Source organism: Aquarana catesbeiana, linkage group LG01 (assembly GCF_042186555.1).
Source record: "Aquarana catesbeiana isolate 2022-GZ linkage group LG01, ASM4218655v1, whole genome shotgun sequence".
Taxonomy (NCBI): domain Eukaryota; kingdom Metazoa; phylum Chordata; class Amphibia; order Anura; family Ranidae; genus Aquarana; species Aquarana catesbeiana.
This window is the reverse complement of record NC_133324.1, coordinates 243,435,405-243,448,920: the sequence shown is the minus strand read 5'-3', so window position 1 is coordinate 243,448,920 and position 13,516 is coordinate 243,435,405. Positions and strand designations below refer to the sequence as shown.

Here is a 13,516-nt window from a genome sequence, read left to right as displayed (position 1 = left end):
GTGGGGAATAAAGGAAGTAAATTGTGTTTTGGTACAGTGTCGCAGTTAAAGCGACGCAGTGCCGTATCGCAAAAAATGGCCTGGTCATTGAGCAGCCAAATCTTCCGGGACTGAAGTGGTTAAACTAATACTTTGTTGAAGCACCCTTTGATTTTATTACAGCACTCAGTCTTTTTGGGTATGAGTCCATCAGCATGGCACATTTTGACTTGGCAATATTTATAATATATTTATAATACTCTTTGCAAAAGCACTCCATATCTGTCAGATTGCGAGGGCATCTCCTGTGTCTCTTCCCCTGGAATAATTGGGTCTGGTCCTCGACACATCCCAGCAAAGGTCTTCCTTTCAGAAAAGAAAATTTGCGCTTTCTCGGCAGATTGATAGCAGCAGGAGCCATTGGCTTCCCCTGCTGTCAATCAATTGCTGTGATGGGGTGGGGCGGAGCCGCCTAGTCTGTTTCAATGGACGCAGACAAGGTGGCTCGGGAGCGAGCCTGCACAAGTTCCCCCATAGGAGGCGGTGTCTTATGGGGGCCCTTGTTGAAGAGGAGGTGCCAGGAGCGCCGGCAGGGGACCTGAGAAGAGGAGGATTGGGGCTGCTTTGTGCAAAACCATTGCACAGAGCAGGTAAGTATGACATGCTTTATATTACACTTTTTTAAAAAAAAAAAAGGAACATGTAATATCACTTTTTTTAAATTGCCTTAAAACCACCTTCCAGAATGCAATGCAGGGACTTGAGCAGCCACTGCCCAGTCCCAAACACTATCCCTTGGCAATGTGACAAAATTAGCAACCCTGAATAAACGCTGACAGCATTCAGAATTAAACTTGTATAGGAATATTGCAAAGTGTTTTCGGAATAGTACTCTTGCTGAGCGAGAGCCCTCCTGTGTTCATTAAACAATAGGGGGGCATCTTGGCATTGTACCCAGAAGCTAGTGGAGATTACTGTAGTAGCAGTGTCAACAACATTGATTTCCAGCTTCCTTGGGGATCCCTTAGAGCCCTTTCACACTGGGGCGGTTTGCAGGCGTTATTGCGCTAAAAATACCCCCTGCAAAACGGCCTCTACTGTTTGTTCAGTGTGAAAGCCCGAGGGCTTTCACACTGAAGCGGTGCGCTGGCAGGAGAAGAAAAAAACTCTTGCAAGCCGCATCTTTGGAGCAGTAAAGGAGTGGTGTATTCACCGCTCCTAAACCGCTCCTGCCCATTGAAATCAATGGGGCAGCGCGGCTATACCGCGGCTATAGCCGCGCTATGCGAGCGGTTTTAACCCTTTTTCGGCCGCCAGCGGGGGTAAAACCGCACCGCTAGTGGCCGAATACCGCAGCAAAAACGACAGTAAAACAGCGCTAAAAATAGCGCTGCTTTACCGCCGACGCCCCCACCGCCCCAGTGTGAAAGGGGCTTTTGGTATGGCACATACATACATACATACATACATACATACTTTGGTCCAATGTAACAGTGTAAAAAATTTCCATATATAAATTTCAGCTTTAAAACATTTATACATTAATACAATTTTCTACATCATTCCAATTGTTTACATTTCTATAAAACTTCGATAGTTCTAACATTACCTTTTAATTACAGATGGAATGTGAAAGTGCTGTTACTAAAAGTATTTTTAAAATGCTTTGCTAAAACTTTTATTTTTTCTGCTTTTTTAATTTTAGAAATTAATGGTTGAACAGGTACAGAGTAAAAATAAAGAAATGCAAGCTTTGCATGAAAAGTCCATTGCAGCTTTAGTCTCCCAACATCAAACTGCAATCAATGAGATGAATCAGAATTTGCAGATGAAAGAGGAACTATGGAAAGCTGCCCAAACCGCACAAAGTGAAATGGTCAAACAAATGGAAGAGTTGCAGCGACAAGCAGAAGAAGCCAAGGTATTTTAGTTGTTATAGGAAATGTAAATGTTCTTTCCAGAGTATGATGATTCTGAATTCCATACAATGTTTGTGTAGATATACGAATAATCCAGCTTTAGACTTGTCCGTATACATTTTGTAACCACTTGTAGATATTGAACAGATTCATCTAGAACATTTTGAGGAGAGCTTCAACTGCTAAAATACAATTGTATATCTCTTCAAATGGCAGTGTTCATATGTCACTAATGGCTGCAATACCCCAAATATTAAACCCTGATTGATTCAAGATCATTTTCTTGATATTCCGAAAGCCTATTTATAAATTGTGCAAATCCTGGTACATTTACTTGAAAGCTTTTGATAATTTGTTTAGAAAATCAAAACTTTAAAGAAAAAAAAAATTGAAATGGAATGAAAGATCATTCTCCCCTTTATAAAGAGATTAAATATAATCAGACATATATAAAAGTATTGTATAAAAGCTGCTGATTGTTACTAGACTGCTTTAGAAAAAACAGGATATAAATGTTAATAGTTTTGGCCAGTACCTCTGCTTTCTTTTTTTCCCAGTTTTATGCAGGAAAACTAACTGGGACCACAAAAATCTCCAATAGTGTACGCAGGTCAGGATTTCTGAGGGAGAGGGGGGGTCTAGAAGCTTGCATTCGATCTTGCTCCTCTGATTTTGCACCCATCAATTTCAAATCAAGTTCATTTTGTATTGTGACTTCAGATTTGGCGATTTAGAGTAACTGAAGTTTTAAATCGTTTGTGACCCAAGGTCATGGATACCTATATGACCAAGGCAAATTTAGCAGCGTAAGCATGTGATGGTTATTAGCATACTTGCAGTGTATTTTTTAAGGAAATCTAATATATTAGTACACTTGTTAACATGCAAACACTGCATTTTATTTCTAAAATGTGCAAAAATTATATTTATTTGTTTGATAATTACACTATTAAAAAGGTAGCATCTGCAGGCTAAAGGCTTTCTTTGTCACTAAGGCTTCCAATCTGTATGCAATCACAGTTGACGCAGTGATCTTGTGATCAACAACCACTTTTATTCCCTATGGGGAATGAAGTGGTGAATGACAGCCGAGATTGAGAGCCACCAGCTGCTGAAAGTATCAGCTGATGGCTCTTAATGGAAGGGTGTTTACTTAAGTAGCCCTAATACAAGACCTAGTGCTGGGGAACTTTTAACCACTTGCCTACTAGGGCAATCTTTTATTTTTTTCACATACGTGTTACAATCTGCATTTTGTTTGCTAGAAAATTACTTGGAACCCCCAAACTTTATATCTTTTCTGAAAGCAGAGGACCTGGAGAATGACATAGTAGCTATTGGAATTTTCTTATGTCACACATTATTTGCGCAGCCGTTTACCAGGTAAAAATACTTAAAGTGCACACAAATGCAATATAATACCCAGTTATTTACTAAAATATAAAATGTGATGTTGCGTCAAGTAAATTGATACCAAACATGTCAAGATTTAAAATTGCGCACGCCTACAAAATGGAAACGCTTGTGAAAGTATGTTACCTAAAATTGGTCATAGGCAACGCTTTAAAAGCCATTTCAGGTTATCAGTTAAACGTGAGCTATGGCACTAGAATTATTGCTCTCACTTCAGCATTCGTGGCGATACCTTACATATGTGGTACAGTCACTGTATACATATGCGTACTGGACCTACATGTGCATTTGAGTGTGAGCATGGGGGGAAAAGGGGTAGTTTGTTTGTTTTTTTTGTTTTTTTGTTTTGTTTTTTGTGAAAGCTATGGTCAGTGACCGGTACCCTTTTATGGAGACATTACGTGTCTGTTAAACCACTCTCTCCTGCCCTCCAAGGCAGTTGATCAAATACATCCACTGGTACCCTACATATAGTTAAAACCCGAAGAAAGAGCTTTATGAAAATATTCCTAAAAGAGCTTGACACCTCTAGTAGCATGATCACTGCAAATTTTATAAGGTTTTTATTAAAGCAGAGCTAACATTTTTCTTCATTCATTTCCATAACCTTAAGTTACTTGTTGGTATTTTGTGTTCCTGTTGTCTTGTGGGGTGCTTTAGTTAAACTGTTTTATTTTTGCATTTCTGCATTGCTTCATAATACCACATGTATGAACTGACACACACCTACAATATGTTGCCTAAGAATTTGCCATTTTATCTAGTTAAAGTGGTATTAAACCCAAAAGCAAACATTCATTATATTGCAGCTTACCAATTCTTAGCTGTGATGGCTGTGTTTGTTGTTTAATTTTTTAGACTTTCTATTTATTTACACCTGGTGAGGCGGCCAGTAAGTCTGTTGTTTTTCAAAAGAACAAGCTGTCCTACAAATGTATTAAGTTACAGGGCTAAGACAAACCATTTACCACTGACAGGATTGCTGGTTTATGCAAAACCTTTATCCCAAAAGGAAAAGAACTTTGCTGTAACTGCTTACAAAATGTCAGCTGGAGTTCAGCTCCAAATTGTTGTTGTATTTAAATCTGGTAGTACATCTAACACTCTCCTTCCCCCAACTTGACATTGCTACTATCTAAAGATGCCCCCTGTGCTCATTCAGTCAGAGTGGAGGTACTCTATTATAGGAGGTGTGTTATTGGCCACATCACCAGGTGAAAACAGGGGGCGGGGGAAGCCTTAAAGAAAACGAATGCAACCGACACAGCTAATAATTGGTAAGGTACAATATATTACATCTTTGGTTTTGGGTTTATTACTGCTTTAATCATGTACAGTGTTGGCTTCATGTTATTACTATGTATTTACAAACCTCTTGTCCCAATGCAAATTGTGGACCTGCAGCCCCCCTCTTTTGTCATAACTATTCATGCATCCCAAGTCAATTCCTTCATCCTTCAGTAGCACAAAACTGAGCTGGTGATATATCGAGAATAGAGCCTCAGATGAGTTTACAAGTGTTGTGCAAGATATTTTGCATCTAAATTATCAAGAGAATGGCATTTTCTCTGTTCTAATAAAGCCAGGAATTGGAGGATGACCAGAGAGCTGTGCAAGAGTATCTGACCTTCTTGTATTTCAGAAAGATATGAATGTCGTCAACCAGGTTAACCTAGAACTTAAAAAAAAAATGTATTATAAGAGTTACATATTTATTTATTTTTTTAATCGTCTAATGAGGGATGTAATCTGCAACAAAATCACTGAGTAAAAGTTTAGAACCTTTTTCAGGTTCTTTGTTTTCTGCATGCCTGTTCAGCTTTCCCTCACATGCTGTTCTCACCATGGTAGGAAATCACCTGAATGGTGATGCAGGGGATTAAATAAAGTAAGAAAACATATTCACTTAACCCCTTACAAGTCCGTCTGGGTACAGTCCCCAGTAGCAGAATGGCATCCCGCACACAAACCACTCCTGCCTGTTGACTAGCCAGTTAACGCTGATGCCTCCACTCCATATGTAGCAAAATGATAGGGAGGACCCAATGAATCCCTGTAGAAAGTGTCCAGTAACTGCTGTGGCCTTCGCTCATAACTATCACAATTATCTTTTGTCCGATATGCAAATATTTTGCTCTGAGAATCATTCTAGGGAGTACTTAACCCCTTGAGCTCCATAAAGTTTTAACCCCTTCATGACCTGGGTATTATTTGCCATTCAGCACTGTGCTAATTTAACTGGCAATTGCGCTGTCATGCAATACTGTACGCAAATGAAATATTTATTTCTTTCAGGCAACTAGAGCTTTCTTATGGTGGTATTTGATCACCCCTGTTTTTGTGTGTGTGTATCCACTTTAGCCCCGGAAGAATTTACCTCCTTCCTGACCATAGCACTTTTTGCGATGTGGCACTGCTTCGCTTTAACTGACAATTGCGCGGTCACGCGACGTTGCACACAAACAAAATTGATGTCCCTTTTTTCCCACAAATCAAGCTTTCTTTTGGTGGTATTTGATCGCCTCTGCGGTTTTTATTTTTTGCGCTATAAACAACTACTATATACTTTTAGCTATAATAAATATCCCCATTTTTTCTTTTTAAAGAAAGCAAATTTTTTCTCAGCTTAGGCCGATCTGTATTCTACATATTTTTTTTGGTAAAAAAAGAATCGCAATAAGCGTATATTGATTGGTTTGCGCAAAAGTTATAGCGTCTACAAAATGGGGGATAGATTTATAGCATTTTTATTTATTTTTTTACTAGCAATGGCAGCGATCTGCGATTTTTATCGTGACTGCGACATTATGCCGGACACATTGGACAATTTTGACACATTTTTGGGACCATTGGCATTAATACAGTGATCAATGCTATAAAAATGCATTGATTACTGTAAAAATGTCACTGGCAGTGAAGGGGTTAACACTAGGGGGCGATCTAGGGGTTAACTGTGTTCCCTGGGAGGTGATTCTAACTGAGGGGGGAGGGGACTGACTAGAGGAAGTGATGGATCGTGCTTCCTAGCTAATGGGAACACACGATCTGTCACTCCTAACAGAACAGGGAGGTGTGTGTTTACACACACTCGTCCCTGTTCTGTGTCTCCTGCTCACGATCGCTCGTTACCGGCGGTCATCGCAACCGTCGGCCACGAGCATCGGCACCCCCAGTGTGCAGCACACGCGCTCCTACTATCCAGACCCCGCGAGCCGACGTATAGCTACGACGAATCACGCAGGGGGGCCAGCCTGCCGCAGTAGAACTGCGGCGTTTGGTAGGGAAGCGGATATATAGATATATATAGATCTATATATCTATAGATCTATCTATATATCTATATCTATATATATATATATATATATATTTTAATAAAAAAAGTTATATTAAAGAAATTATTTCAAATGGTAGAGAAAAGAATAGAGAAAAAAATCCAATATAAATGAAAATTTTGAAAAAAAATGTTATTTTCTAATTTCTGTCATAAAACTTATCTAATAAAATCAAAATTTATCATAAATTTAGGCCAAAATGTATTCTGCTACATGTCACCAGGTGTTTCCGTATCGGAGATATGTGCTGTTCCGTAGCATGCTCTGAGTTTGTATCAAATGTTTGATGCAAGTTAATTATGCTTGAATAGTACAACTATTTAGGATGAATCTGTTAGTGGGTTTTAAAAAATATATGTAATCCAAAACTCATCTGTAGTTTAGAACCTTGTCCCTAATGTGTCTTATGAGAGGTCTTCATTTCTATACCTCTCTGGTCCTTGATGCTGCTTATACTTATTATTATGTTCCTTTATGCGCATTTAGTCAATAAAAATATTGAACTGCAGATTTAAAGTCCATGTCAGTGCTCACTGGCACCATTACCATAAACTGTTGTAGGGCATCCCTTAGTCTTAAAGTGGATGTAAACCCCCCCAAAAAAAATCTTGATTAAGGCTTGTACCTGGTACAGCATATGATTTCATGTCATCTGTGCCCAATCTTGCCACAAAGAGTTAATCCAGCTCTGAGCAATCCTCTTATCTTTCAGCGAGATAAAAATGACAGACAGACATACCAGTTAATGCTTCCCCCTTGCTGTGAGTGACAGCTCATTTCTTTATCTCATGCACTAGCATGAGAGACATTCAGTGTACTTTCCCAGCGTCTCACAGCTATTACTACAGCCTGTGTTGTGTAGCACATGTGCAGGAGTCACAGGGGGCCGTGAGCGCTCTGTTTCCTTTGCAACGCTGCCTGGCCAAAGGGGAGAGTAGAGGTGGGCAGGGAGTCTAGTGACATCACAGCTCCGCCCACTTAGCTCCAGAGCATAGACCCGCCCATGGATTTCAGAGATTTGCGGGGATTGGTTTGCAGAAGGAGGTGATTTTTAAAAGGTAGGGATATATGCAGGAGGCATGTATACATGAGAAAAATGGCAATAGTTTAGAATCTTGAGTGGTGGGTTTACATCCACTTTAAGAACAAATCCAGTCGGGAGTTTTTGGTTTAGGATCTTGACAAGGTAGCACTGGGACGTGAGGTTAAAAAACTTTACAAAAGGGACACAAACCTCAGAGGCTCTAATCCCTTATTGCACTAGCCAAAGCTTTAAACAAAAAAGTTATGGCTGAATTTGAACTTTAAGAAAAAGCACAAACTATTTGATGTGTGTGTTGACCAGAGCTGTTGTCACATGTACCACAAACTATTTTAGGGAGTGTCTACTCTGAGACCTTGAATTAGGCCAATTTGCATTTAAGGGATAATTTTGCCAAAGCTGATATTTCGTTTTTAGTGAGATGCTGTAGATTCAAAGTTAAACTCCTAGCAATTTTTTTTTAACCTTTTTTTTGAATACAGCAAGACAGGGTTATAGGTTTTTATTTTTTTCTTATTATAAAGTTCAAAACACAGGACATGAAAAGGTATTAAAGCCATAACCCTGGCTACATTGCCCGAACAAAAGCATAATATCAAAATGAAGTCAATGAAAAATAAGATGGACTTCGTAGAGCCTCAAAGCTTACATATGTAACAAATGTGACAGTGAAAAAGGCTCATACTCAAAAATGACCAATTACACAGGAAAACGTTTCATGGGTTATAGGTTTTTATTACTACCAGTGTCGCTCTGTCGAGTTTTTATTACAGCCTGTGAAGAGCTTACTCCTCACTTCCTGTAAGGAAATTTCTTCAACTAGGACAGACACAAAAACAAAAAAAACTAATTTTTAGTGGAGTAAGTAAAGTTTAAAACTGTCCAAGATTTTTATTGCTTTAAAGTGATACTAAAGTCATACTTGTACATGTTACACTTACCTGCTCTGTGCAGTTGGTGTTGCACAGAGCAGATCCTCTTCTCGGCTCCCTTGCTAGCTCTTTTGGCCCCGCCCTCCTGTTGCGTGCCCTAACAGCAAGCAGCTTGCTATGGGGCAGCCAAGCTGCAGCTCCAGGTGTCCATTCAAACACTGAGTCGTGGCCTGGCCCCACCCCCCTCTCCTGATTGGCTTCCGCTGCTGTCAAAGCCAGTTAGCCAATGGTGCCGCTGCTATGTCTCAGCCAATCAGAAGGGAGAGTTGCAGATGGCCGAGGCACTCGTGGCTCGAGATGGGGCTCAGGTAAGCTTGAGGGGGCTGCTACACACTGAAGGTTTTTTATCTTAATGCATAGAACGCATTAGGATTTAAAAAAAAAAAAAAAAAAAAAAAAATCACCTGCCTTTAGAATTACTTGAAGTACCGTCTTGTCACAGAAATGGCTGTACCCTCTATTTTCCTGTATGGGCATCGCAGAAAATGAGGAAATATATCCCCAGTGGGGTCAGATAGAAACTTCAACTCTACCCCAAATGAAATCTTCTGTAATGTTTACAGAGGAATTTTTATGGTGGAGTCGTCCCACTGTCAGTGCAGAAGAAACCATCACGTGATTTGAAACACTTTTAAATGGGCTTCGCACCCAATGCGGTCTTAAAACTTCCATATACACTTTTGCCATGCAACGAACAGAGTACAGTGAAAGCCCTTTTATACCAGCTCAGTCCTGTGCTCCCTGAAGACCATTAAATGGAACATGGTGTTGCACAGTGAAAAACACTGGTATAGATATAACCTCCCTCATTCGGTATCCAAAACAACCGTTACTATTGAATTTGTTTAAGATTCAGTACTCAAAGTGTGTCGGTTTATACATAGTTGCTAAATCTCCACTTGCTCCATGTCTCCATTAGAGTGCTTGATTTTCATTTTTTTTCCTTCTTCCCAACTTTATCCCTTCAGTCTTTAACATGTATGTTAGACTCCAAAAGGAAAGAGGTTGAACTTATAACAGAAGAGATGAGGGTTTTGAGAGAGGAAAAGGACATACTTGCCCAGGAGGCAAATGCTTTAAAACTGGAGAAAGATTCTCTACTGACAAAGATTTTAGAGTTTGAATCTTCTGTTTATGGATGCCAGCAAGAGGAAAGCCGGCTGCTGTTACTCAATGAAGAACTTAAAGCAGTTAAAGATAGCATTACAAATGAGAAGCAGGAGCTTGAAACAAGATACAATAATTTGAGTAGCACCTCTCAAACATTAGCACATGAAAAAGCAAAACTAATAGCCGATTTAGACAGTGCTAAACAAGAGCTTCTTAAATTTAGCATGGATTCTGAAGTCTTACGGTCTTCGATTACTGCAATGGATGCCAGTATGTCAGAACTTCAGAAAAGCAATGATGCTCTGTTTTCCGATTATGCAGAACTGCAAAACAAATATCAGAAAATGCAGGAAAACAAGGTCAAGCTTAATGAAGAAAAATTAGTTCTTGCCAGAGAAAAGGATGAAATTATGGAAACGCTCAAGTGCACAAAAGAAGAACTTGTGAGTAAGCAGAAATCTCTGCAGAAACAAATAGATGAACTTGAAATAGAAAAAAACTTGTCGTTGGAGAAGTATATAGAATTGAACAGCAGGCATTCTGTTTTAATTGATAAAAACATGGAGTTGACCAAAACCATTGCAGATGTCCAGTCGGAAAGAGAAAATCTTTTAATATATCAAAATAATCTAAATGCAGATATAGAAAATGTTCTTAAAGAAAAAGAAAACCTAGCCTCTCTACATAGTTGTATGGAATGTGAACTGAATGAGGTGAAATCACAGCTGGATAAAGCAACCCAAGAAAACCTAGAATTGTTGACCAGAAAAGATAAATTACTTCAGACTTGTGCTATGTTTGAAGAAGAAAAGCAGAAGATGGAAGTATATCAAAAGAGCATCATAGATGAAAAGAATTCTGCTAGCATGGAAAAGGAAGAGCTTAGTCAGAAGTTTGTATCTTTTAAAGAAGACATGGATAGGAAGCAAGCAGCATTAACCAGTGAGGTATACACCCTTAAATCAGAAAAGGAAAATATTCTAGCAGAAACATTGGTGCTTGAAAACAAACTTTCCGCTTTAACTGTAGAGCGCGATGAGTTAATGATTAGAAACACAGGTCTAACTACTGAAAGGGAAGAGCTCTTGTTGACGCAAAATGAGTTAAGCATGAGTCTTACAGATTTGCTCCAAGAAAATGAAAAAATTGTTGTTAATTGTAATGAGTTAACAACTGAAGTAAGAGCAGTTGGAAAAGAACTTGAAAGGGCACAGAAAGAAAATGAAGAACTTCAGGTCTCTAAGGAAAGTCTTACAAACTTGCTTGAAGGAATTAAGACCAGTAGTAGTATATCTGACTCTGAACGTGTTCACCTTCTACAAGAAAAGGAGATGTTGCTTTCTTCTGAAAGGAAGCTGACTGCAGAAATAGCGGATCTGTTGAAGCAAAATGAGGAGCTTGTGGCTAAATGTCAGAGGTGCACAGAAGAGGCTCAGCTTGCACAGGACAAACTGACAGATGACCTTAATGATCTAAAAAGTGCAAAGGCGTTGGTGATTCTACAGATTTCAGATTTAGAAAAAAAACTTGAATCTATGTCTGCAGAGAATAATGCCTTTAAGGTGAAAAACGCAGAGCTCCAATCCAAAAAGGAATCGATTATTGATGACCTATCCAGCATGAAGGCCACGTTGGAGTGTTTGGAGTCTGCAAACCTTATGTTGTTACAAGAGAAAAGCAATCTGTTAACAACGATTGACTCGCTAAATGGGGATGTCATGGGAGCAAATAAACACATTGAAGATTTGACTAGAACTAATAACAGCCTTACATTAGAACTGGAACGAACAAAGAATGACAAAGCTTCTCTCAAAATAGAGTTTAATAATAATTTAGCAGAAAAACAGTCTTTGCTTGAGGATTATAATAAATGTTGTAATGACAAGGAGCTCTTGACAAAAGAGAGGGAGAGCTTACTGGAAAAATGCAATGAACTTAATACACACATTACAAATTTTGAGCAGAGGTTAATTGAAGAGAGGGATACTTTTAAGAATGAAAAAGAATGTCTGGAACTAAAGTGTACACAACTCCGGCAAGGTTTGGACAACATGGAGGAGGAAAAAGATCAAATGGTATTTCAAAGTAAAGAGCTTCAGTGTAAGTATGACAAACTTTTGGAGCAGAAAGAGAACGTAGAGAATCTTCTCCACAATCTTACCCAGGAAAAAGAGAGCTTAGAACTCAAGAGCATCAGACTTTCCTCCAACTTGGAAGAACTTGAGCAGAATGTTGCTTCTCTAAACAAGTCAAAGGTAGAGCTGCAAGATTTGTATAATGGTGTTTACAAGCAATTGGAAGATCTTCGCAGTCAGCATGAAGTTACAGAAAAGGAGTTTGAAAAGCTGCGTCAAGAGAGGTCTTGTTTGGTATCCACACATGAAAACCTAGAAAGCACACATTCAGCTATTTTACAAGAAAAGGAGACTACCCTGAAGAAGTGTGACAGTCTGTCTAAACAAGTGGTTTCATTAACCAGAGACAACTTGGAAGTGTCCGGTCTGGCTGAGCAGCTCAAGGTTCAGTACCAGTCAATGCTGGATGAAAAAGAGGAACTGATGTTGAAGTTTGATGAGCTTCAGGTTGAGAAGAAGAGGCAAGAAGAGAAAATTCATGAGGTATACTTAAAAAGTGTACTAAAATTACTAACACTGAGCACTAATTTCAGAGTCAGCTGAATGTTCACCTGCACTTGCATGCTTTTCACTTTACTACTTCACGGTGACAGGTTATTAGAGGAATGATTTAATTTATTTTTTTTTCAATTGATAAATATTTTTTATAAAATCAAACTGTGAATAAAATCACAGGCACATATTTACTAGTTTGCAATCGGACATAGTTTAACACATAAAAAATGTGTTTAATGTGCAATAGGTAAACCAATAATGTTGATCCATTTTGTGGACTTTATTCACAGTTACTTTTACTTATCATTGACAAATATTTTTTTTTTCATAATCCAAAGCATGTATTAAATGATCTACAGCATGAAACTAGGTCTTAGAAATCAAACTTAGATTTTTTTTTTTTTACAGTTTCATTGTCTAGTTGTTGGTCTCTTTTTTTTTTTTTTTTTTTTTTTTTTTTTTTTTTTAAATTGCGCTTCACACCATTAGAAATCCTGATTAGTCAATGTGCATTGATGGTTATGTAAAATGCTTGCTTTAGGAGGACTTAAGGCTCGATATTACAGGTTACTATGTATTTAAACCCATATAGCATTTGCTGCCCCAACAGTCATCTAGATTGTTCCTATTCGTGATGAAAGTCCAAATGTGATTGACCATGTGATTATAGGTGTGATTAATGTATGACTTTGAGTCATACAGTCCAGTCATGATTTTCATTATGGCTTATTCATACATTACCACTTTTCATACATTAGGAAGTTATTCAGCCCAGTAATTTCTTATCCTGATGTCACTTTACCTAATCGCAGTTGGTGTTAGTCATTCTGTTACTTAACTTCAGCAGTCAGTGCTATCCTTTTGTACGTGTGCCTGTATGCACTGTGCCCATTGTAAGTTTGCTCATATACAGTCTGCCACCCCATGCAGTATCATAGTTCAGTCAGTATAGCTTTGTAGCTTTTAAGTTATACCCTCTTGTAACAAACCTACAGCGGTGTACATATTCACATCTTCTGCTGTATTCTTGACTTCATTTGTTGGATACAGCACTCAAATGTGGTTAAGCCATGGGTCAGGCGATTAGAAAATAATGCTGCTGCTTTTTCAAAACCACCAAAGATAGTGTCAAGGTGTCACTTTTTTATTGTATTCACTG

General features: G+C 38.6%; 1 protein-coding gene across 8 annotated transcripts in view; it reads left to right on the top strand.

Annotated features, from left to right (window-relative positions):
* CLIP1 (CAP-Gly domain containing linker protein 1) overlaps positions 1 to 13,516 on the top strand; it is a 225,624-nt gene that overhangs the window by 148,265 nt on the left and 63,843 nt on the right. For all 8 annotated transcript variants that reach the window (XM_073626982.1, XM_073626975.1, XM_073626958.1 and 5 more), the window contains 2 exons: positions 1,685 to 1,900; positions 9,586 to 12,345. In XM_073626982.1, the coding sequence (XP_073483083.1) occupies positions 1,685 to 1,900; positions 9,586 to 12,345 (2,976 nt within the window). The remainder of the gene's footprint in view (positions 1 to 1,684; positions 1,901 to 9,585; positions 12,346 to 13,516) is intronic.